This window comes from Falco naumanni, chromosome 3 (assembly GCF_017639655.2).
Source record: "Falco naumanni isolate bFalNau1 chromosome 3, bFalNau1.pat, whole genome shotgun sequence".
Lineage (NCBI taxonomy): Eukaryota > Metazoa > Chordata > Aves > Falconiformes > Falconidae > Falco > Falco naumanni.
The window spans coordinates 61,383,998-61,409,868 of NC_054056.1; the positions used below are offsets into that span (position 1 = coordinate 61,383,998).

General features: G+C 36.1%; 1 protein-coding gene across 12 annotated transcripts in view; it reads right to left on the bottom strand.

Annotated features, from left to right (window-relative positions):
• The window catches only part of PTPRM (protein tyrosine phosphatase receptor type M), a 479,902-nt gene that overhangs the window by 164,722 nt on the left and 289,309 nt on the right, over window positions 1–25,871 (bottom strand). For 8 of the 12 annotated variants that reach the window (XM_040587158.1, XM_040587157.1, XM_040587155.1 and 5 more), the window contains 3 exons: window positions 16,302–16,575; window positions 15,143–15,179; window positions 9,854–9,928 (listed from right to left, as the gene is read on the bottom strand). In XM_040587158.1, coding sequence (XP_040443092.1) covers window positions 9,854–9,928; window positions 15,143–15,179; window positions 16,302–16,575 — 386 coding nt within the window. The remainder of the gene's footprint in view (window positions 1–9,853; window positions 9,929–15,142; window positions 15,180–16,301; window positions 16,576–25,871) is intronic. The other 4 variants (XM_040587165.1, XM_040587163.1, XM_040587160.1 and 1 more) reach the window with 1 other exon arrangement.

Here is a 25,871-nt window from a genome sequence, read left to right on the forward strand (position 1 = left end):
TTTAAATGCAGGGAAAAACAGCCTTGTCAAAAGACCTATGCTAAGAAGGGACTATCAAAATAAGGCTCCACTGTGTAACAATAATTATGAATTATTAATTTTGTTTGTGATATTCTTTACAAAAATGTAAATATAAGCAACAAAACTGCATGAAAAGAAATGCAAAGAACTACTTCACTGATGAATATGACTCATTTAACTGACTATTAAATGAACTGCATCTCTCACTGGTGGATGATTCATGTCGGTGCATGTGAGCAAAAAGACTTTTTTTGTTAAACATCTGTGTTTCTGGTTGTCAGGAATAATAACATTCTTTACAAAACATACCTAAAACAAATAAAGTTCCCAGTTTGAAACATATCTTTGGTCTCATCACAATCTATTTTTTAATGGGATTTTAATCCAGGCCTCTTAGACTGGATTTTTCTGAAGACTCTAAAGGCTCTTATCTCCTTCTTGGAAATAAGTAATTTCCTAAGGAAAAAATATAAAGCCTTTGGACCCTTAAGCTGTCAAATGGCCCTGAAGGGTACCCCCATGCACTTTAGTCTATTTTATGAAGAAAAAAGTCTGGTTACTTATTTATAAGTACTCACTCTGTGTGGCCAAAGAAGCAGCCATAATGGTGCACACCACAGACCTCTGCATCAGCAAAGGGAAAGGTCAGGGCAGCACATTTGAAAGACAGACCCCACCACTGAAATAAAAGATCAAATCCTCCTGACTACTATGGAAAGAAGAAATCAGGCTTCTTTACCAAACTGCCCTCTGACTACTCAAACACAACAAAGGTCAATATGACTTCATGAAATGTAAATTTCGAATCGAGAAGGTTGACTGAGGAGCAATGAGAACATACGTGCATCAAACTAGCTGTATACATGTAGGTCTCATACTGAATAAAGATGAGGAGGTTTAAGAACTAAGTACCAACAAGGGCTGGGACTGTAGGTGTCTCAGTATTTTGAAATGCAGGGCTGGTACCAGCTTACATTGTGTGCAAGAGGTCTGACTTGTAGCCACTGGAAGTGCAACAGCATCTTACAAATCTGACTTCAGTGAACAAGAAGTCCTAGAGGTATAATGTACAACAAGGGGAGCTGTTAGCCTTAAAACGTTTGATTTTATGGTTTTCTACATAACCTCAAGCCAACAGTACTCAGAATAAAAAAGTGACTCTCACATTAGCTCTAAGAAAATTAAAGCAGTCAGTCCAGACTGATCCTGTCCATACATAATGCATTTTTAAGCAAGTCAGCACCACTTTCTAGCCACTCCTACAGAAGCAGAGGATAATTTATCATGACCCTCCCCAAGGACATTTTGAATTTCACCTATTGCTGAAGGAGATCTGTTTGTCTCTCATGCTTTCAACACCAGATCTGCTTCTGAAACTATACTGCAGAACGTCAAATACCAGACATCCCTGAAAGTTTATTTCAACTATCTTCTGCAAACAGGAAAGGTGTGGATTTGAAGCCTGAAGAGGGCTCTGCCCTCTTCAGGTTAGGTAAAATGTGGTTTTCTAGTGCTCAGCTGGCCTCCACCAGGCAGGGAAAATGTGAACTCAGATCAGAGTAATGTTTCTGGAGCTGACCTACTGAGGGTGAAACAGCTACAGAACTAGATGCTCTTGGCATGGAAAATAAAACTGTTTTATTTTCCACCTGTGAATGCAAGGGAACACATCCACCATGGGAACTGAGTAACCTGAAGCTATGGGTATGAAGTAGTGGAGTGAGGTACTATCTTCTGATCTTGCTGCCACTGAGGACTTCACTACAGGAACAATAATGAACAGTTCAAAATGGAAAGTCAGTGAAGACCTGGTTACTTTGCCAGCAGGAGGAAGCGAGGGCAGGGGGCAGGGACAGAAGGACAATATAGGATAGGAATCCCACTGGTAGGTTTGTATATCCATGCATTTTTTGGCTTATGATGCCACTGGCTCAAGAGATGAGGCTGACGTTCCCGGTGATTTCCACTACCAGCCTCCCTCTACATTGTATCCCTTATGAAAGGTTCTTCAGAAATCCTTTAAAAACAATCACACTCTCCGATTTTACTTATCATTACTCACTACCTACCTATTTTCTTGGAGGAAAGCATAACATAGCTCATTCTCCTCAAAGATAAATGGAATTATACATGCAATGATGCATGCAGAAAGGTAAAATATATTTTTGATAAATTTATAAAAATCAGGAAAAAGACAATTTTTTTAAAAAAGCGTTTTCACAGTCAACACTGTTTTGGGGCAGGAAGGCTGGCTAGAGGAACTTGAAAGGAGAATCAGGACAAGAAAGAAAAATAATTCCACAGAATTCTAAATCTGTCTCTGGGTCAACACAGCACAGAAATTCTTTTGTTCATATTTCAGAAGCATTTACAGTACTGCCAATAAAAAAACCTGTCCGAACTGAAGCAATGTTAGATAAACCAAGATTCTAGTACAGGGACAAGAATAGAAAAGGGCTCCTCTGAATGGTTATCACTGATTTACATTTCATTTTTCATATATTTTCTGTAGCTGTTAGGGGTTACAGGAAAATCTCCCATCTGTCCTATTTGATTAAGAATGCCTTGGTCATTTTTCTCATCAGTCCTTTTAATATCACTTTTAATTATGGACACATTTACTCATAACCAGAAGCTGTCAAATTCAGTGACAACATACTGGAAAGTGCAAAATATAACCATTTTGCTTCAAAAAGATATCATAAATACTTTGCTTCTAACCAATGACAAGTTACCGTTTTTCCCATTTCCTTTTGTGCTTCTGATGTGAACTCAAAAGACGAACAGAACCTGAAAGTACTGTATCTCTCTTTTTGTCAGCTTCAAACTATGTGAGACAGCAACTTCCACTCCCTTCTACGCAAGATTGTGACTCAGCTTTAACTTGCATGGGAGTCTTTGTGGTCAGCAATAACGGAAAATCAGATAAAGAGAAGGAAATGAAAGTTCAAAGTTTTGGAGAAATAAAAAGATGAAAATACACACATATACTTGAATGCCTTTTCCAGAGCTCTAAAATCATTAGGTCTTGCAGTCAAACACCATTACTGCAGAAAAAGACATTTTCAATATAATGTCTGGAGAAGCAGGTGTTAAAAAACCATCAATAACTACAGTTATGGCTTGCACGTGTTGAGTTATTCCTCCAAGTAGACAAATGCAGCTTAGATATTTACTAAGATTTCAGTTATTTCAAGGAATCTAAACTGAGTGAATTGCTGAAACACTATCTTGCCCAAGGTAGTATGTTCTGTGTCTTTTGATAGTACTACTGTCTTCTTTGCTGTACTACTCTATTTAACCACAACACATTTTAACATTCACTTTTACATTAACACAGAGGTAATCCATGTAATATTGAATTTAACATTTGTTAAACTTTCCACTGTTACAAACACCAGAGAACTGCAGTTCCTAAGAACTACAGGTTCTTTTACCCACAACTGGTCTCACATTTTCTTTCAAATTAAAATTCTAATTGCTTAGCATTTTATGAATACAGTCAATAACTACAGATGGGAAACATTGAAATTCACAGGTTTTTTTAGTTACTAATTATATCTCTGAGTTTCTCTCTCTTCCCTTGCCTCTCCTTAATTTGTCATTGTGGTACATGCAAAACATGTTCTGCTTTGAATGTAAAAATCAGAGGCTTTTTTTTTTTTTTTTAGAATACAGAAATGAAGTAACACACTATACGACATACCACCATGCTGTAAAAATTACCTACTGGTATTTTTGCTTTGCTTTGCATTTTCTGCTTCTCTGTATGACTGCTGATGTTGAAATATTTTGTATTAGATGTGACACTGACTGGTGCTACACAGATGGCAGAGACTCCTTCAGTTTCTTAAGAATTTATTCTGGTCAGTTCATTCATATTGTTAGTTTCATAACTGGGTTTTATGTTTCCATTCTCTGTAATGAGATCAAGGTCTCATTGTGCCTCTCCCCCAGTCCAACTTCAAACAGCATCACAGATATCCTTACATTAAGATTACACATTACTGAGCAAATAGATTCTTTTTCAAGCTGGGATGAACTGAACAGAGTCCTCTTTAGTGGTTTAAGTCAAATTTTGTTTCTCTCTCTTTATGAAAGAGATATTTGATGCCAACACTTGGAATCATATTCTTCTCTCAGCTGTGGACTGGAACACTCAAATTTCCAAATCAGTTGTGTACTTGAGGGATGTAATGCATCTCCTGCAATGACTAACTATTAACTTTGTGGCAACCAACTTTTTAACTCCTCTGACTAAAAGACAAACTTCTACCATGCAAAACACACCTAATTAGGCTACTTGTCCTTCCTAATGTGTAGGGAAAGATTTAATATTTTCTTCTAGGTCATGGGATCTTCTCCAGCTGCTCTGTCCCAGGTCTGTAACACCTGGTGATACAGTGCCAGGGTAGCTGATGAACCCATATCTCCTTGGCCAACCACAAGCATCAACAGCCGGAGCAGAACTGCTGGTATGAGCCTGTGCAGTTCATCTTCCCTACTTTCCTATTTACACAGGAGAGTTGCAAAGGTCCTACTGCCTCCAACCCAACCTGTTCAGAGTAAGAGGAGCTGAATGGGAGGAGGTTCTGAACCCCTGATCAGAACCTCTGGCTTTTCTGAAATGATTTGAACACGCTCCAAACTAAGACTGCTAATTCATTTTCAGAAAACTTTGTAGGAATTTTTATTATTGTAAAACATGAACTGGAGTACTTAATATTGCTAACAGAATCACATTGGTAACTGACTTCTAATCAGCTCAGGTTCTCTATTGTCTACAGCTGAAAAGGCCTTGCATTTATATTATGGGTTATTTCAGCATTTGTGAATTGTGATCGGCATTATTTTTAGGCCTTCTTTGACTAATTGTTTAACTTCAGCTCTTCTTCAGATGGTCTGTAGAAAATGTGCTTATGCTTAAAATCCCAGGTGCTTTGGCTCCACTGCCTTAAAAACAGAAAACCTGACATTTGACTGTGAAAAAGGGGAAAAAAAGAAGTAAAGGAAACAGTATCTCCCATGGCACTCCTGTATCCTCTTAACATTTTCTTGTAACTATACTGTTTTATAGATGAAACTGTCACGGCAAAAATGACAAATATAACACATAAAAGAACAAAAATGGGTAATAAATCACAAGTGACACTTCAGCCCATTGAAATGCATTCAGCCACTGCTGCAGAAAGTAGGAAGATTTCCTCTTGCTTTGCATTGTGCCTAGCTGAGCAAGGGGACCAGAATCCTTGAACAATCCGTAAAACAGTCGTCGAGGCCATTATGTAAAAACAGGCTTAGAATTTCACTTTGGAGATCCATTCTACCTCTGCTTTCCTTGTCACTTGGCCTTGCAACAGCATTGTAATACAGTTTTGACATTACACCACAAAGATGCTTGCTCTCCCCTGGATAACTATCCACAACTCTCACTGATGTAAACGCTGTTTAGAAGTATAAAGAGAAGAATAAACTCCTAAAATGGTCTATTCAACCTGCAGACAGACATATGCACACATAGCTTTGTTATTACAGACAGCACTGTAGTCTCAACTAGGAAACCATGGGTTCTCCATTACCTAAAATAGCACTTCAAGTTTCAACATGTCAGAACACGTCTAAATCAACATTACACGGTTCAGCATTGAGAAAAACGAATGTGAATGACTGTCCAGCCCATGTTGCTATACCTCAAATGCATTGTAAAGGACAACAAACCAGATAAACAGGAAAACACTCCTCAAATTCATGCTGTTGCGTTTTGTGCTAATAAACAGACTGTGTTTTCAGTAATGTAGTATAAATCTGGAGAAAATCCCTTGACATAAAAAACATTCAATGAGGTTGTGATTTAATAATTCAATGATTTCAGTTGATTTTTTCCACTTTTACGGTGGAATGGCTCAGAACAAAATCTGACCCATACCACAGCAATAAATCTTGCTATGTACTGAATACACATCTGAAGAAATCTGTATATTTTATTATGCTGTTAACCTCATAAGGGAGAAGAAACCAATTGGGATTATTTTATGACTGTTTTTAACATGGTTATAAAATATGCTGCTCATCTAGGCCTTAAGGTATGCAGGGTAAAAATCATTTAAGCTTTAAGATTGCCACTATTTAAAAAAAAATTATCCCAATTCTTAAGGATCAGTTATTCTAAAAACTTGACATATCTTGTTGTATCTGATTTATACCAAGAATTTAATCAATGAAGAGTATACAATACAGAACTCTCTCTTCCAGCTGCATGTGTAATTAACAATGGGTAGTAAAAAGGGTGTTCTGTGGAAATCAGTCTTAATAATATCCAGTAAAGTAGCGGCTGCTCCACTAAATCAGAAGTGGAAATACTTTAATTTAAATGTAAGTAGCTCAGACATATTTCAACAATTAAGAAAATATCTGAAAGAATGAACACCCTAATCATGATTCCAAGCATGCTATTTTATCAGAATGCAGAAAGAACAAAATAGATGAGGGTCAAGTGAATACCAAATATGGCCAATTTAAACCTATTACATGAAGAGCCTCTTACAAAATAGTGAAGGGAACTGCAAACGCTTTCAGGCTTTCTCAAACATGGATTTGTCATTCAACATCATACAGTCACTTGTGTATGTGATAAGTCTTTTGTTTACTTTCTACATGATTTCAACTGTACTGTTAAACCGTATTTATTTATGAAAACATGGAAATGGTATCATGAGGACTATCGTACTTCATATATACATAGCTTTTTCTTCTGGCTGACAGATGTTAGATACTCTCCTTATCTGTTCGAGGATAGTGTCAAATGAGTGGATTTTGCTTTAGTTACTCTTTGTAAGGTTAACACTGAAAGCTAAATGCTATCCCCCAAATATGAATTCCTTATATACTAAATTATTGAATCAGTGATAATAATGTATTCACTAATACTAAGAACACTAATTGGCCTATTCTGACTTCTCAGAATCAAAATCGCACAATTTCCTTTACAGCATGTTACACTATACCATAACTTCAGGAGAGCTACATTGTAGGTATTTGAGTGCAACTACAAGGAGAAGTCTCCTTTGCTATAAGGTGCAGAGGAGTACTGAAGCAAGGAGTAGCTGTCAAGATATTTAGGGCAAACAGCAGGTAATCCTGTAAATGGAAGTAATTTCTATATGAAAAGGAAGGACAAAGAGGAACTAATAATGCATTGTTTATAAACTGCACCAGTAAGGGCCAGGATGAATTGATGATGAGGGTAGAGGAAATGAGTGCAAGTAGAGTTGGCTTCAAAGCTGACCTGTATTATCATGATCTTTCTGAAGAGGAACTTTCAAAATTGGTAACAATATACAGGAATGCAGCCAAATTTTTAAATTTTTGTTATGCAAGAACTATCAACTTCCCACCTGAAAAAAAGAAAATCCCAACCCTGACCTCCCCACTGCTGGTTATGCATATAATGCTAATGCCAAATCCTGAAATGCTAAATGACAAAACTAATTTCTTGACCTCGTATGTAATTAGTTTGGTGCTGAAAGAAGGGAGGAAAAGGCACTGAGTAGAAAAATGTTAAGTAATATTATTTAACAATTATAGTTGTAGGGCTTGTGGTAACTACAGTTAGCAACTTCCTTATGGTTTCCACATAAAGAAGTCCTTTTACATGTAGATCCTTTCCACAGTCTGGGAATTTGTAGGAGAAAAGTGTGGGAAGAATGTGCATCATTGCCTGCTTCCTCATGTCTGGTCCAGCTTCTGCAAATCTCCTTTACAAAAATCTTTGGGTTCCTCACAGATACTGCAGATATCATCATCGCTGTACTGCCCTGAAGTCAAAAAGCCTGCCTAACCAACCCCTACACAGTATGTCTCTGAAGAAAAACATGAATTCCTGTTGCTGTCACAGGACCAACCATGTGGGATGGGTGAGGGATTTTTCATAGTCGATTGCAGTTGTGGCAAGCGAGGAAGATGCTTCTTTCCTTTTGATCACACAGTCTTTCCAGCGTAACAAGGGGTTGTGAAAATGATGAGGGGATGTCAGAGGCTTTTTAATACATTTCACAGACAGCCATAAATGCTGTTTGCAGGTATCATCTGATACTTTACTTTTCACTATATAAATGAGTTTTGGGTAGAACAGGTATTAAAAAACACCCCAGGAAATAAAAGTCATAGATCTGATTGACAACCAGAGGATGCCAATGGCATGAGCCACTAGTGACAAAGTAACCAAATGAATACTTTGCTGGCTGTCCTATGCTAGCTGTATTTCTGTTCTCTCATTGTAACTTCTATAGCCATCTCCTTCTCGTGTAACAGGCTATAGCCACTGCTTTCTGTAGCTACCCAGTTTTGCAATAAAATAAATAAAAAAACAAAATAAAAGAAGAAAAACATTTAATTCTCCATATGGAAAAATATATAAGTTTATTTGAATCCTGTGATGAAGAAATCAAAACTTGCTAAAGTTCAAAGATATGGAAGAGATGTTCCTTGTCTCTTCAAAGCTTTATTTGTATTCTCAAGTGAAAAATAGTTGTGCTATAAAAATGTATGGACAGAGCTTCTGACAAGCTGTACTAACAATAACAAGCTAGTACTTCCTGGCATCATCTAAATGTGTTATTCTAATTAGTTCATATGTAATACAAACATACATGCAACAATTTTGTCTTGATTAACATGGCAACTTTGGGATTATGGATCACTCAGCTTAGTTATTATAACACATACCCCAGAAATAAAAGCTATAGCAGACATGTCACTAATCCTCTTATCTTAAGTTGAATCATTTAACTGTCTCTTATCGACTATAGTAGCATCCAGATGCTAAGCATCTGAACTTCTCCTCGTCCCTTAGATACCTGGGTAGCAATATTTACATGCTTCCCAAGTAACTATGCCAGTATTCTTAGGAAAGGTAATGATTTTATGATATGCTAAATGCTGATGTACTAAGTCTAACTTCCCCTGAATATGTAATCCCATCAATCTCACCTTACATTCTAGAATGTTTAATGCTCTTTGCTTCTGTTTGAAAATAAAAAGGTTTTCAAATCCCTTAAAACCTTTATGCATGTCCTTATTTTCTGACAAAATTAATCATTTCCCCAAGTTCATAAAGATTTTCTGGTACATTCTGACCTGGCCTTCAAGCCACACACAGCCTAATAACTGTCTCACTTGCATACTGAGTTTACTTTGACAATTAGATTTAAAAACCTTAAAGGCTTGTTCATTCTCATATGTTGCATGCTAGGTTATTTTGTTTTAATCCTAGAATTCATGTATGACATAATTAAAAAGGAATTTATTTTATTTCTTTATTTAAATATTTGCTTATTGAAATGTTGCCAGAAAGTATGATCTTCCCAAAATTCTGCAGTAAAAAACAATAAAAAATCCATTAATTCAAGATTTTTCTGCTAACTTACACATGCAACTCTTGAGCCTAATTTACTTAGAAATTATAGTATCTTCATCTAATAACACAGAAAAAAATAAACAGATACATATATATATCTATATTCAAACTGTCACTTATTTTATGGATGGAGCAAGACTAGACCTCTTTACAACATCAGGCTTGAAGGAACATCCCACAGATCACACACACAATGGGCACATGCAGCGGAGTTGTATGTACAGGGATGTGTGTGTAAGTTTTGGTGCCAAGTAAACCATTTAATTTAATGGAGCTGAAGAAAAATTTATAAGTAAAAAGAAATTTTTACAGAGAAAACTATTTATGAGCAGAGAACGAAGACACCATCATGGAAAAGGAGCCAAAGAAAATGAGACAAAATGGGCATGATGACTTGTCTATACTTGAACATCTGACCTGTTAGTTGGTCGTCGCCTGCAGCAGGGGCGATGCGAATGTATGGTGTTGTAAGCTGAGTCACGATTATCGCAGCTAAGGCAAAGGAAGATTTCCAGGTCAGCATGCATGAGGGAAAAAAAAGCCAGACTGAAGCTAGGCCAGCAAGAAGAATCTTGGTCAATAGTTTATTGTCTGAACTTCTTACAGATAAAACCCCAAAAACTCCCACAAGTTCCTTTTCACCTTCAGTTGTTAGTTTTGTTATTCTACAAATTAATAAGCTTTTGTATGTGACTTCTATTCAGGAAAAAGACTCAAGGCACATTATTTACATAGAATGCATTTAAGCACACTGGAGACTCTTTGGCTCTGCTGGTCACAGAACTGGGCTTTCTAAGTGAAAGTTAACTGCTTATTCAGATTAGTCTAGTATTAATCTCTCCAGGTCATTTGAACTAATTTAACTTTTTGTTTTCCTATTTCATAGTAGTACATTTTCCCTATATTTCTTTTTTTAAATAATGTTTATGTAAAATGTTTTTGAGCTATTATTTTTCTTGTACCCACTTGGGTCTTTGTTCTGAAAATGCACACACTACACATATAGTTAACTTTCAGCATATAGAGAATGACCACTGAGAGCTGGCACACTTTTTGTTAGGTATGCGTATATATCTGTTTGAGGTCTGAATTTCAAGTTCATGTTTTGCCACAAAGACAAGAAAAACCTGAAACATCTGAATTGTTTGTGTGCCTCAAGTATTCAGACTTTGCTGTCAGAGCTGTAACAAGTACTGACTGGTATAGACCACTATTACCATGGCTCACATTAATAAAACCTCATATTTCTTTGTTTGCCAGCAGTTCTACAATTGCCTCTAAATGGTTAAGCACACTATGATACATATATATTAAGAAATATAAAAAAAATTAAAAGGTCAGATTCAACATGATGCAGCTGGAGAATGATAAAAAGAAAAAATATTGGAAAATTAAGGACAAAATTATATGAAAGATCACTCATTTACATAGAACAGCCTGGGTGCTATTAGAAATGTGGCAAGGAGTGAGGAAAATAGATCATCTACCATCTGCAGACAATTAAACTCAAAACTGCTGCTGCATAATATTTTGAAATATCCCTCTGCAACATGAAATGCAGTGTTGATAGTAGCTGCTAGAGTACTGTTGCTATTGGATTTAAAATATTATAATATCCTTTTCTCTCTCATAATTAATGAAAGCCTTCCAATATTGCAAAATTAGAACAATGATGTCTCCCTCTTGAGAACTGGATTCCTAGGAGATAACCAAGATGTTTCTATCCAGACAGTGTTGTAAGTCATATCAGGAAATATAGTCTTAATATAAATCACAAAACACCATAAAGTTGATAGCAATAAACTTGGAGGAGTTTTGGAATGTTTTCAACTTCGTCTGCTGAGATTTTACAGTCATTTAGCTTGAAGAAAGAGTAGGTATATGAAAGCCATATTTCAAGCAAAACACGACAACCTTTATTACCAGTGGTACAAAAATCTCTTCCTGATTTTTGTTTGTTTGTTTGTTTAATTATCTTGTCAAAAATAATGGGAGTGGAAACCCTGCAGTCTCCACATTTGTAGTCACAGAGGCGCCAGAAGCCTTTCTCTACACAAAACTAAGATCATAAGACTCCACATCAAAAGAATATGTTGTCTGATGCTTCTCCTAGCAAAATCAGTGGCAAAGGATCCCTTTGACTTCAGCAGAAGCAGAAGAACTTTCAGCTCTACAAAACTCAACATTCTGATCCTAAACTAAACTTACAATCATTGCAATCAGGATTTTTATATGATCTCTAAAAGAACACATTTAACAGAGGGTTCATTTGTAAAAATGTAATGGTCATAAAACAAGATCATTTTTTAAAATGTTACAAATTGAGTTTTTTTAAAATATACTTGATGGAATGAGAAAGTATTATCCAGCTACTGACCCTACACATGTATTTGACCACTAGACTTAGGTTGTACTTTTCTGCAGTTATGCTGTACTTTTCTAACAAGAAGCCTGTCAGTATAAAAGCCTATCTATCTAGTGCACTTTGGCTCTGATCCAGCAACACAGATTAGTGTGTGCCAGTTGAGCACATGCTTGACAGTAAACATACAGTAAGCACATGCATTATTCCTGTTGACATCAACTGCAATGAAAAGTGAAGTACCTACTGTAAGGGTTCTGCTGGATCTGGGTCAAAAAGGCTTTATCTCTTTAGGTTACACTTATTCATTATTTTTATTTTAACAAAAAATACAAAAGCATACAAAAGCGGGCCATGGAATGAACACTGCAAAACTCAGTGATCCTAAGAAGGTTGCAAGGGCATCAACAACTTTTAGATTATCTGGAGTTGGAATGATTAAAGGAAATACAACTAGAAAATTATATTATATAGCTATGCTCATGTCAGGTTCTGAACTCCCATACTGGTCCTAAGGGCAGACTTCAAACAGGCAAAACCACACACCCTTAATACAGACAACAAGGTGGCTTGGCCAAGCTTGGCTGGCTCAGTGGAGCAGCTTGGAGGTTGCCTTGGGTGACCTGGATCCCAGGAAGAGCTGTCGATGTGCTTAGTGCAATCTTCAGATTCAATCTGAATGGAACTGCAGAAACTTTCAAGAAACAAGCAGACAGCTGGCTGCATCGTTATGTTTGTTCTACAGGGTATACTTTATGGCACAGGCCCTTATTCAGTAAAATACTTACATGTCTACTTTAAGACAGAATTGTTGCACTGTAATCAGTGAGATTAGTCTTTGTGCTCAAAATTAGGTACATAACTGACTTGATTAGGGCCTGAAAGTGTATGGTTTCACACCCACTTATTAAATTCTAGAGTATGTCTGCTAACTCCAATGGCTACCCAAGACTGTAGGTATTTTCAGGATCAGACCTTAATTTAAAAGAAGATTGTACCAGTTTTATATGTGAATGGTCTAAAGCACTTTCTTTTAGCTTTAAAAACCACCAAATATGAACTTCTAAAGATAACAGATGCCCAGAATACAAACATTTCAGAGATGTTATTAGTATAGGAAAACTCGATGCTGTACTGGGGACTTCTTGCAACTTTATTTGTAAGAAGCACTGTAATAAATGGACACAACAAGCACATGACAGAGTTCGAGTAGCTTACTGTCTAGCAGCTATAGTGTAGTCACAAAACTCAGTGGAAAATGGTGTGTGTCTGTAAAAGGTCAGGCAGAGCGGTCGCAGCAGACTTTGTTTCCTGGGGTACAGGCAATGTAAATGTTGAGCTAAGGTGTTTGCGGGTGTGTGGACAGAAGGGGAGGTGAATGGGAGAGGACAGTTTATCTTGCCCCACTACAGGGGTGGTAACTTCTAACCTACAGACATTAAGCGTTTTTGCTATTTTTTCTAGTCCATATGTGGGAAGTCCAAAGAGGGCACACAAGTCTGCTTTTCTCTCAAGTATCTCTTAGATCTAAAGGGAAAAAATCTGTACAGACAGGTATGATTAATATCATACTAAAATATGTCACGGTCTCCCATTTTGTTTTTTAAAAATAATATAGTTTAAAAATATAATACAGACATTCAGTTTATAAGCATGGAAATCAGTGCTTTACAGAAGACCCCACAAGGAAGTTTTGCACCAGGGACTATAAATGCCATTGATGACACCTCTGGTTTCAAAGTCCTCACAGCAACCCCTCACATTATTTTACAGGCTTCGCAAAGGTATTACAAAGAATTATGAAACATGCTTTCACAACAGAAATGCATGGAAATTTGTTTAAAATAAAAGCTGCACTTCTCACACCTCCATTGCCAAATGGGTTCAGTCAAAGTTGCTTGTTGCTATGGGAGCTATTCCAATCCATAAAGTTACCCTCACTTCTCAAATGAGAAAGTAAGATTTTTCAGTCAGTCAAGTAATTGAAATAGTTGAACATCCATTAGTGATTAGGAATACAAATCTTCAAATAATTTAAAATCCATTCCTAAAATCACCTATTATGATTTCTGAGGTAATGCAGTCCACTCCTGGTATCACTGAAGCTACCGGAAAACAACACCACAGGATTCCACTTGAATGTGGAATTAAACTCTCTTCTATATGTTATAAAGCTTTTGTTTAGATATTTCAAAGTTTTCTAAAGTTTTGTAGTCAGTTAGTAAATTAGAATTAAAACGACTTCCTTTGGTTTGGAAAAAAACCCAACAACCAGGAATCAGTTCAAAAAGCCATAAAAAATGTTTGTCAGATTAGGGAGGATCCAGCCTTTCAAAAGAGGCAACTGTATGCTAAAATTTCTTTTACTTTTAAGTAACGAGATTCTCATCTATCTTACTTAGATTTAGTGGTGGTGGAGGAAATGTGAACTCTACATGTAAAGGAAATCATGGTGGAATCAGTTATGTTAGGGTGTTAGGGACAGTCACTATAAGACATGCAAGCTCTCCCACAAGGAACAGTGGTAGAGAGATGGAGTAGTTTTTGTTTCATACTTTTACCAGCTGCCCAAACTGCAGGGTGGTATTACTTGCTCCAACTCACAGCAGTATTTTCTTTCTTTCCCTTCTATTACAATCTCCAGATAATCATAGTATCCCATCACTACTCTTTCAGGCTTTGAAGTTGCAACCAGCAGGTACTAAACAGATGAGACTACAAAGATAATCACAGACAGACTCTACCCTCCAAAGTTAAATATATTATCAGCATGTTTACCTTTCCTTGTTTGAGGATCAAACCTACAGCTAGCACTGTCTCACTTATACAAACTTGTCTCACAAACGGTAGTATCATGTGCTGACAGTCCAATAAATATAGCTGATCTGTACCACAAAAATGGAGAACATGCTTTCTCCACTTTTCTTTTATAAAGCAACTAAGAAAAGATAATTGCTTACAAGGAAGGGGTAATGTTTCACTACAGATGTAGAAACACCTAGCATGCACCCTGCAATTGGCAATTTTACAACTCCACTTTATACAGTAATGTCCAAAATATTTATTGTGAGATCATATAAAAACCCACAGAATATATTTTAAAAACCCTGTGTTCAAGTAGACACCTAAAAATGAGTAATACGTTTGTTATTAAAAACAAACAAACAAACAAACAAACTTACTTCCTAAATCTCAGCTAGAGATGGAAATGAATCATTTAAAATTCTATAATAGGTTTAGTGATGCCTTTTAGCAATATAAACACTTCTGGATGTTTGCAATGACCATACGAAGGGAAGGTCAGCAAGCTGAAATACAGAACACATGACACAATATGAACATACCTTTTGTGGCTACCCTGACGCAGTCAATTTTGGTTTCCTGTGTCAAATAAAGAGGAAAAAGGTCACATCTTGTGTTTCTAAGGAAAGTAAGTAATCCATGATTGTATTCTTAAAAGTACTGATAAAATGTCAGAGAAGTGTTAATTTAATGTGCCTCATTACATATTTAACTGCTTATTAAGCAACTTGGATGGGCTTTCATAATATGGACAAACACTGCCTGGGTATGGTATATAAATATTTCACTTAAGGTTTCTTTAACAGTAGAAAATATGTGAAAGATATTCACAAGAGCACAGGCAAGTGTTTAGCTTTTACTTTGGCAACACAATGACCTTGGAAGAGTTTTCTTTTTCTTGCAGATAATATAGTTTGAGGCATCATGCTAGACAATTTTAGAAAGAAAAAACAATCAATGGTGTTTCACATTTCTGCACTGTCAGTGCACTGTGAAAGAGGAACCATTATGGTTTCTGGCAGAAAACATTTCCAGGCTGTCAGCACAGACAGCCAAAGCTGATCAAGAATTGAAGGGCTCTGGGTAGATCTGTCCAGGAAATGAAAAACAATTCCAGGAAGAATTAGTCCGATGAAACATGATCTGCAAAGACCTTTTTACACACTTTTTATTTCAGTTCCATCTACTTATTTTTCTTTTACTGTTTGCAGAAATGGGGAGAAAAAGTGGTTTCTAATTCAGTCAGGGCAACCAAATGAGAATATGGGAGTTCAAGATGTTACAAACTAAGGTAATGGGACTGGACAGGCCAAGACAAATGTGCTAAAATCCACAGTCAAGTTTGGCTTAAACTTAGCAAAAGAAATCACAACACATTCCTCTTCAAAGCAAATTAAAAAAAAAAAAAAAAAAAAAAAAAGCTAGTCAAACATACTGGACAGCTTTTAGATAGGAAGATAGAATGGTATTACACTACTTTGTCTACTCACTATTGACAAAATTTTTTCCCTCTTTCCTGTAACATTTAATCATTAAGCAATACTGTATTAGGAAAAATGTTATTTTTAAATTCAGTGTGTTAAATTTCACGGTTACTTCATTTTCTCATTAGCAACTAAACTGGACATCTTGCTAGTTCACAGTTCCAGTCATCTATTTACACCCAAATACTGTATAAAACCACAACTGCATAAGACTTACCCCATTGGCTCTGCTGGCAGCTTGAAAATAGATGCTGTAGCTCTTATGAGGAAGAAGAGGAGTGTTCCAGAAACCACTGTAGGTTTTGTTATCACCAATAGTAAAAGGCTGAGCAGCTTGTAAACCATTGGCTGGAAACTCTGCAGCAAAGTAGTACTGGGAATTCAGAAGTGAGGCATTCTGGAAATGAATGGGCACTGGGTAGCACTTCAGGATTTCAGTTGTCTTTTTGGTCCTCCGTGGACGTTCTTCTTCAACAACTATTTGATAGACACTAAGAGTGTAGAAAGGAAAGAACAAAAGAAACACACAGGTTGTTTTAAGACTTGGACAATCAACTCATTCTGAAACCATAATAGCATAGCAATATTTATGGGGAAAAAAAAATAACTGTTAATAGGAAAGGATACAGGAAGAAAATGTCATTTTGATATTCAGGTGTATGGATTTGTGGAATAGATTCATGCTTTCAAACAAATTCATTTTGTTTTGGAAAAACAAAGTTAGCCATACACATCACAGCTTTTTACATAGCAAATGCACAGAACATTTTCTTGTTTGAACTCTTGTACAGAAAAAAAGCTTGCTTGATTAGCGCTATAGGATTCCATTCTCTAAGCTTTTTATCTTGTCTAAATGAAATGCAATGAGTAGTAAGATAAAAATGAAGAAATAAATTACAATGAGATGGGAAATAGTATTTGTTTAACTGTTGACATTATAACTATTTATAAAAGCACACATGGAGTAAATTACAGTCTTTTAAAATTGTCTTTTAAAAAAGTCTTTTTTCACTGGCATATTGACTGTTACTGAGAAAGAATAAAACACTTTTTGATGGAAGTTATTCTCACTCAGCAAAGCACTTTTATCTTAGAGATAACCATATTTTTCAGTGTTTCTGCATTCTGCAAAGCAGATCAGTTTGCATGTGAATTCTTTACTGTACTGGGACCTACAGGGAACAGTCCATCCCTCTCCACTGTAAAGGTGCTATGGACTTTCAAGCAAGACAAAGAAATTGTGATTTCTGCTGTATATGCAAACAGTGTAATCACTATATCCTTGCAGCTACTGTAAAATCCTGAGTCAGTGCTTTCAAATTTGTGAAGTGGGAAGTCCATGTCTCTAAAGAGGACCAGCTTGCAAGTTTATTGCTTCACTGGGGACCAGTGATTCTTAATTATTATTTGTCTCCTGGAATCTTTAATCCTGGTAAGCAAGTCAGTATAGGTAACTGATGTTAAAGCAGCAGTATGTCCACATTTTTCACATCATCTACATCTAATAACAATTTATGATCTCTCAGGTTAATAATTCATAAAAATCAGGGATCTCTGGGTAGGGTATGTTTCTTTAGGATGAAATACCCACATAGTCTTCTGACGTGTTCCCACTCAAGTCTTCTGTAGGTAGATGATTATGTTTACAGAAGACTGCCCAAAGTACAGGGACACTTGGGCTGGGCCTCTGCAGGTCTCAGTCTGGACCCAACAAGGCTTACTGGATTAGTCATATCACTGCACAGCTATGGCTATTCCCCTTCTGAAGGCAAATCTGGTTTAGAAATAAGAGAGAGGACTTTGTGCAGTCACCAAGCCAGCTCATAGCCTGTGAACTCCTGTAGCTGCTTGGCCTCTGCTAGATTCAAGCTGCTTTGAGCGCTGGCATAGAACTTTCCAGCTCTGGCGCTCTCTGGAGCCTTACTGACTCAGTGCACAACCAGACTAACACACTGCTTCTACCCCCAAGCTGCCTTTGCATGTTTCGATAATGCTGTGTGCTTGAATGACGTGCCATCAAGGGAACTGTTCAAGGTCAGGTTGGATGGGGCTTTAAGCAACCTGATCAAGTGGAAGATGCTCCTGCCCATGGCAGGGGTGTGGACTAGATGACCTTTAGAGGTCCCTTCCAACCCAATCCTTTCCGACTTCATGATTCTATGACAGCACGATGCTAGGTCTTCAGAGCCATCATAGCTGAGTATCACCAAGAGGCAGAAGAACGCCAGTTCTCTTGGCCTTCTTACTGTTTTTTTACTAGATCTACTGATCATGTTCAATAGACCCCGTTCACTATGTTTTTAAGATCTAGCATCTACAGTAGGAGATGCTGCACTTGCTACGCTCACAAAAATATGCCTAGAAACACTGAGAATGCTTAATACCTCTTCTTCTGACTGATTTAGACTGTCACCATGGATGAAATTTAGTTTAATGTTAAGACACTTAAATTCAAATGTCACCATGAAGATGTCTATACATCTGTAAACTCCCATTACAGTCATTGGAGAGCAATTCAGTATAGGGAAGAGATCTTAAAGACCTGACTAGAGAGGAGGCATCTACTTTTAGGTTAACTTAATTGTTTTCTAGGCTCTACTCCAATAACTAAATAGTCAGCTCACATGTAGACATCTACAAGTGGACACTTAAATTTAGATGTTTTAATCTAATGATAAACCCCGCACAGAAATTTAACCATGTATAAGTTTGGTATAGCCAGGGAGAGAAACAAATGTCTTGAGGGTCTACTCAGAGGTCACTTCTGTACATTTTGCAACTCTGCGCAACAAAGTCTACACATCTAGCAGAAAGTTTTTTGTTAGTTGATTAATTCCATGCTGAGTAGTAAATGAAGGTCAATACATCACAACCTTTCTTTAATCCTGTGAGAATTGATGTGTAAAAACTAACCATGAAATATCCACATTGCAATCTTGTTTTTTCTCTTCCAAATCAATATTTGACATGATTATAGCAGTTAATTTTCTAGAACAAAACACAGTTGCTTAGAACTGGGATTCCAAGCTACTTTGAAAAGAGTGTATTGCCTCCTCTAATTATTAATTTACAGTGAATTTACAACAAATACCATTTGAAAATTCAAATGGAGTATTGGAAAAAAAAGGAAAAGGTGACATAAACAGCTATTCTTGCAAGGTAGTGAAGTTGGATACACTTGCTTAATACCACAGCAAAGATAAGAATCCCTCAGTTTCACCAAAGCATGACGGATAGTAAACTCAGTTATTTGGATGTCACCTTCCAGAGAGTATTGTTACCTTTTTTATTGCAGCAGGACTGAATGTAAGAGGGATCTCAAACCAGACAAGGTAATATGACTGGTTGAAATGAAGGTTCTTTTCATTTTTCATTTAGTGATTAAAGTTAAGACTGTAGATATTTTAATAACAAATCTGTCATTACAACGTTCCTTTCTCTGGCAAATTCATGTTAGTTATACTACATGCACTACTCCTTGTATATTACATTTTAAATGCCTGCCATCTATTCATCTTCAGATACATTAAAGAAAGAACTAAGTTGACTGGAGCAATTTCAAACTCAAAATGTCTTTTCATCCTTACTCCACAAGACAAATTAGATTTGCAAGCATCTAGACCTCAAATCTATTTGCTCTTTAATAATTTAAGCACTGAAAGGTCAAGCAGCTCTTTTCTGTTCCCTTTTATCAAAGTCCAAGTGCTAATGAAAAATAACTAAATCCTGTCTGCTGCCCGATTTTCACACACTGCTGTTTCTCTGATGTAAATTAACACATTATAAGCACCTGGGTCAATGGAAACCTCACAGAACTTTGAGTGATACGTTATATATTTGTACAAATGAGATCATCTTGCTAATGAATTTTACAAAATTGCCCCAATTACAATTATAATCCAAAAGTTTCCTCTAATTCTTACTACTAAAATTGCTTTCTTTTGTAACTACTGAATTGCCTACTCTAAAAAGGGTTCAAGATTATCAATTGAGCTAGCACTGCTCCATGACTGTATTATTGCTCTTAGGTATTAGTCAGATTTCCTGCTTGTTTGAAGTTGCATTGTTCCTTTTCCACACATCTATATTTCAGAGAATAAAGTCTTCCTATCTGTAAGCCAAAAGATAAAATCTACATTACAGTGAAAGGTATCAAATCCATATTGGCTATTGGTAGAACTTAAGATTGCCTTTCTGAAAGAAAGAAATGTAATTTAAATTTAATTCACACTATTCAGTTCTACTATAGTATTCCAAAGCCTTGGAAATTGAATCTACTTATACAGACGGAACCTTACTGTTGCATCAAGAAAGGAACACATGGGTATTATTTTTAACTCTAGGATTCAAGTATTTCAAATTTGGGGATTAAATATGATGTCTGGGAAAGGAAAATGTTGATGTAGTTTTTAAGTTACTTATTTTTAACAATTCCAAAACAATTCCAAAATTAAATGACTATCCAGAGATACAAATCTGAACATGATAAGGACTTTAATTTTTGTTAGAAATTAGGCTTCTCAGATCTTTACTGAAATTCGGTTGCTTAAACTAAAATGGTCTGTGAATGTCTGCTAAATATATTGGGTTTTTTTTTCAGAGTTGAAAAAGACACATGAAAAAAGAAAGAAAACGTTAACACAGTAATCAAAAATGTTAAGAATAACTAGACAAATCAACAAAACAGTTCAAAAGAAAACTTAAGTGTGTAACTGTTCTTAAGTACATGAGATGATGGGGTTTAGTAACTTGTTGAATCAGGACATTATTCCACACTATTGGAATGCAGTAAATCAAATTTTTATTAATCAAAGCCTCATTCAAAGTGACAAAGTAATTTTCTCAAGAAGGGCCTACTGCATACAAGCATGAACTTCAGGATTCTTACTACAGAAGCTCTTAACTTGTACAATCTAGGTATTTATCAATTGAAACTTATGAATTTATAATTACACCTCCACCAAAAGTAATTCCAAATTGAAAACAAAGGGAAAACATGCTTGATTACTTCATTATTGCAATGTCAAGTCTATTTTTTCTCTCTTAAACAGTCTTGATGCTTCACCTAACTGAAGCCATAATTTTTTTACAAATTATTTTACAGAAGGAAGATGACCTAAGGATCTGAATCTAGATTAAGAGCATTTACTAGTCTTAATACGACTAGTGTGTGTGTGATCTTAGGCAAGTCAATTAAATATTTTGTGTCTTGGTTCTCCAGCTGTAAAATGAGAATGGGAAAGTTTCTTATTGCCTCTGGCTTGCTTCAACTGTTCAAAACTAAAACCTCTTCAAGATCTTTTTTATTATCCATGAAAAAATAGTTGTTTTTTTTCCTAGAAAATGTACAAAGCCTGCAAAGCTGTTAAACTCCACTAACAGTGCCCTCATCAGCTATGTATACTGTTGGGCTACCTTTGCAGACTGTTACGGTGACATTGTAGAGCTTAATTTGAAGTTTTCTGCTCATTGTAGTAAGTCTCCTAGTCTCGTGCTTTATTATAAACATATGTAAGTGGCACTTTTTAGAGATCTATTTCTGTATCTCAGCTTGTATGCTTGCTTTGTTTCAATGCTAACAGATTCAAGTAACAGAATAACCTTTAATCTACACATTGACCATTACTTCAGTCGCTTATTCCCATAGCCCTACTTTATCTATATGCTAGAATCACATCGCTGCATTCTTCTACTAAAATACTAAAGTTCCAATAGATGGCAAGATTAAGAAATCGAAACCCAACCTTATTATCTCAGTTTTATGTCCATGAAGAACTTGATTGCTCAAACTGTAACAGTCTATAGCGTTCCTACAATTTCAACAATATTTGTGTAGACACTGAAAGTTCTATGGTACAGCCATTTAATTCATGACCATTTTATAAAAAATCAGTTGTTTTGTTCATGTTTTGCATTCAAAGTTTCATATATCTTTTCTCATCATACATTATTTAATAAGTTTATCATTTAATACTGCTTCTTTAAAAAAAGACAACCCTTGGACAATTTTTTTCTATAATTACAGCATAACGTCCTTTTCATCCTTGTAATCAGTTGTCTCTGATGTGTTCAAAACATATCTACATGGATTAACATTGGAGGTTTTGATCTATTTCTTCCTGTCCTTATATTGCACTAGATTCTTGCAATTCATCCTGTAACTTAAAAATTTTACAGTACTAGAAAGCATATGTAAACCGTATCTTGAAACAGAAGATGGAAATTACTCTTTAAAGGACAGGAATTTATAATTTACAGTTGGCAAGCAAATAGAAGACTACAAGAAATAGCCACTAACTCTCCTCCTACTGAGCAAGAGTCTATATATTTATTATAGGTGGCATTGAACAAAGGTGATAAATGACAATTCCCTATTTATCTGGTGTCTCACCATCATAGCTACACAGGCTCTGCCAATGGGTCAGGAGTTCCAGCAACACATAGTATATAATGAATGAAATATACTCCATGTGCAGTCACTTTCAGTACAGATGTGAAGCCACAGACCCAGCTGAAGAGTTAGTTCTGCCCCACTGACCGCTGTAGAATTTTGCACATTTTGTCAAAGAGGGAAGCACACACTGTTCAGTTGTGTTTTCTCTGCTTATGGTCTCTTAAAGAAAGACCATTGCTACATTCAAGATCAGCTTTTCTAGGCTGAAAGAAATAGATGCAGTAATAATTTTTCCTAGGGAGGGTATGGTCACAGAACAAGGGCAGCTTGAAACAACATAAAATGGGTAGTTTATTTGGGAGGGGTCACTTTTCTTGTCCAAGAATTAGAAATAACGCACTCTGTATGAGTTTGGAATTATTCTATTTTTTTTTCTGAGTGAATTGGCTTTGTAACAGGTGAGATAGGGATTGATGACTACATAAACTTGGGAGTTCATGGCTTAGTAGAAAAAACAGGGTGTTTTTGATTAGCAAAAGGACAAATGAGTATGCCTACTAATGATGGAGAAGCCTCTTCAAGGTAGTCCCCTCTATCTCATGAACTATTTCTATTTTATTTGAGAGATTAGAGATTTTCTGGGCTTTAAGCAAAATACAGCCTTGCCTTTTATAGCTTCAAAAATGAGAAAAAAAAAAAAAAACGAAGACGCTTAAAAAACCAAATACTTGCATGAACATGAGGTTCAGATATGAAAAGACTTACAGTAAAGAAAAACAAACAGACCAAACAAAACCTCCAAATTAAGGCTCCTGTACCAGTGCCAACAATGATGCAAGTATTGTTAAATAATATACTAGGATCTAATTATAAAGGGAAAAAAGGTGAACTAGGCAATATTTCAAATAATATTGGCAACAGAGAAGCAATCAAAAATCTTGCAACTGTTAACATTTAAGCGCTTGATGTAATTGTCTTTTCTTTTTGCGAGTGAAGGCAGTCTTAAATCCCTGTAACTTTTTGTTTACATCTTTACTTGAAGTCTGGAGGTTTTATGCAAAGAAAAGTTCATCGATCTTTGGCAGGTGTCTAAGTCTGAGGGACAGCTGGTACTTCCAAAATGTAGGAAAGGGACTAAAGAAAGAAAACACTTTGTGGTAGTAGCTTGTTGAAACTTGAACGGAAAGATTCTACTTCCACACCTGGCTTTATTTACTGGCTTTGCAAGTGAAGTGATAAGCCTGGTTACATTCTCCAAGGCAGGATCTCTCTTAGTTCTCAGGAAGCACAGTTACTGGCACCTGAAATTCCCAGCCCATGGGTAAAGTAAAATCAGAGAAAGCCACAAATCTTTCAGAATCAGACCTGGAGTGAACACAAGAGGGACTAATATACAGTGCCTCCATTGTCATGCAAGGAGCCCTATTTCTCAGATCAATCAAAGCAGAAATACCTAAACAGCTGTAAAGGAGGAGATAAGACAGCCCAGATTCAGCCCCTAGAGACAGTCCCAAATGTAAACTCTGAGGTGTTGTAATAAGCTTTATCTTCACAGACCCAAGTCCATCGGGGAATGGTATCTGGTTTTTAATGTAAAACTCCTAAGCTGCTTTGTGACTGCCCAAGTCTTTCGTATGGACAGGCTCAAAGACTTAAAAGTCAGTATGTACAAAGGGGATTTTCTGGGAAAAAATACATCCAAGAAAACCTCTCCTTAGAGTTCCTACGGATTTATACAGAAAATCCCAACCGTTCTTATATGGGGAGCATTATGTCACTGGAAGTTAAAGATATTTTGCTTGTTCTTTCCTCCAGCCACAGTCGTCAGGGAAGGATACGACCACACATGATTCCTTTGAGAAGGAAAACACTTGCTATATAGTATCTTAACAGCAGAAGAGTCAAATGGGCTGTGACAGTAGTAAAGCAATGGCACCATAAGTTTGTCATGGATTTAATTTTTTTTTTTCCAAACACAGAAGAACTGATAAATTTCTCTTTTGCACGTCTGGACTTTCTAGGATGTTTAGGAGACATCAGAGCCTGGGCTCCAAAAATTCAAACAAGAAAATCTGAAAGAAAGGAAAAGGAGACAATGACACACATTCCTTCCACCTCACTGTGGTGAGATGGGTGCCACCTAGTCCTGATGACACAGTGTATTTAATTTTTTGCCTTCCTATTATACAGATTCACTGTTTTACAGAATCTAAGCACGCTACATCATGGGCAGAGAATGTTCAGCTGATCTTCAACCTTAAAATGGCATATATATAATGGCAGGCAATCATGTACCATTCACAAAATGCTTGTGAAACTTTTCTGCTTTTAGATTCAGTTATCATAAATGATGACTCAAAACATAACAGTTTTGTTGGTAAATAAATCAGAGCACATATGTCCCTTTGTCATTTTGAAGGTAAATTTTTTCAATATTATTTCTTCTGCTGAAAAAAAAAGTTCTATAATATTGCAGGTCACAAAAACCTTATGATCAGAAACATACTTTTTCTGAACCACTTACAACCTCTCTGTAACTTGTGCTCTCCGTACTTAATATGGATTTATGTATTTAGTTGCTTTTTCTTCACTCATAAATGTCAAGAAAGTATGCAGACTTTGTACGTATTCTGTAGTCCTGCACAGAATAAAGTGAATGCAAAATGAAAACAAAATTAAACATGCTTACAATGGTACTGTTTCACACTGACTTCAAAGTTATTTTCTACAGGTGTAAGTAATACAAGGCAAGAGAGATCTGGCCCCATATTTTTAAATTCTCTCAGCTGTTAACTGTGCATTTACTGTACAGGCTAAAGACATATTTGATTATAGATCTGCCCTAATGTGCTCCATACTATATGAACAAGATCTAGCTACTAATTACAGACTGCAAGTGACAAGATAAGAAGGGCACCAATTTTTTTTTTTTTTTGTAGGAAAAGAAATGTTTAGAATGAAGAGACTGTAAGGACACATTTAAATAATTTCAGTTCACAGGTAATTAACTGTGCATGTGAAAAAATAAAGAAAAACTGAGCAAACAAAACCAAAAAAAAGATTGAAATATTTTAAAACACAGAAGGCTACACAGGGTAGGAATGTAGAGAAGGAAAGAAAAAAATAAAAGCAAAATAGAAGAACAAAAAATGTACTAAAACCAGGTTGAGATGTACCATCACCTTTGATAAACAAGAAGCAAAAGAAAAAGTAGTAGTAAAAAGATAAAAGAAAAATTATGTCTATCTAATATGGATATACTTTAAACAAAGCATTTTTAACAACTTGGGTACCTTTCATGGTTCATGGTTTACATCCAATATGTTTGCAAAAAAATTTTGATTTCATAACTATTTTATGAAACCAAACACCTTTTACAAACATATTTCATGT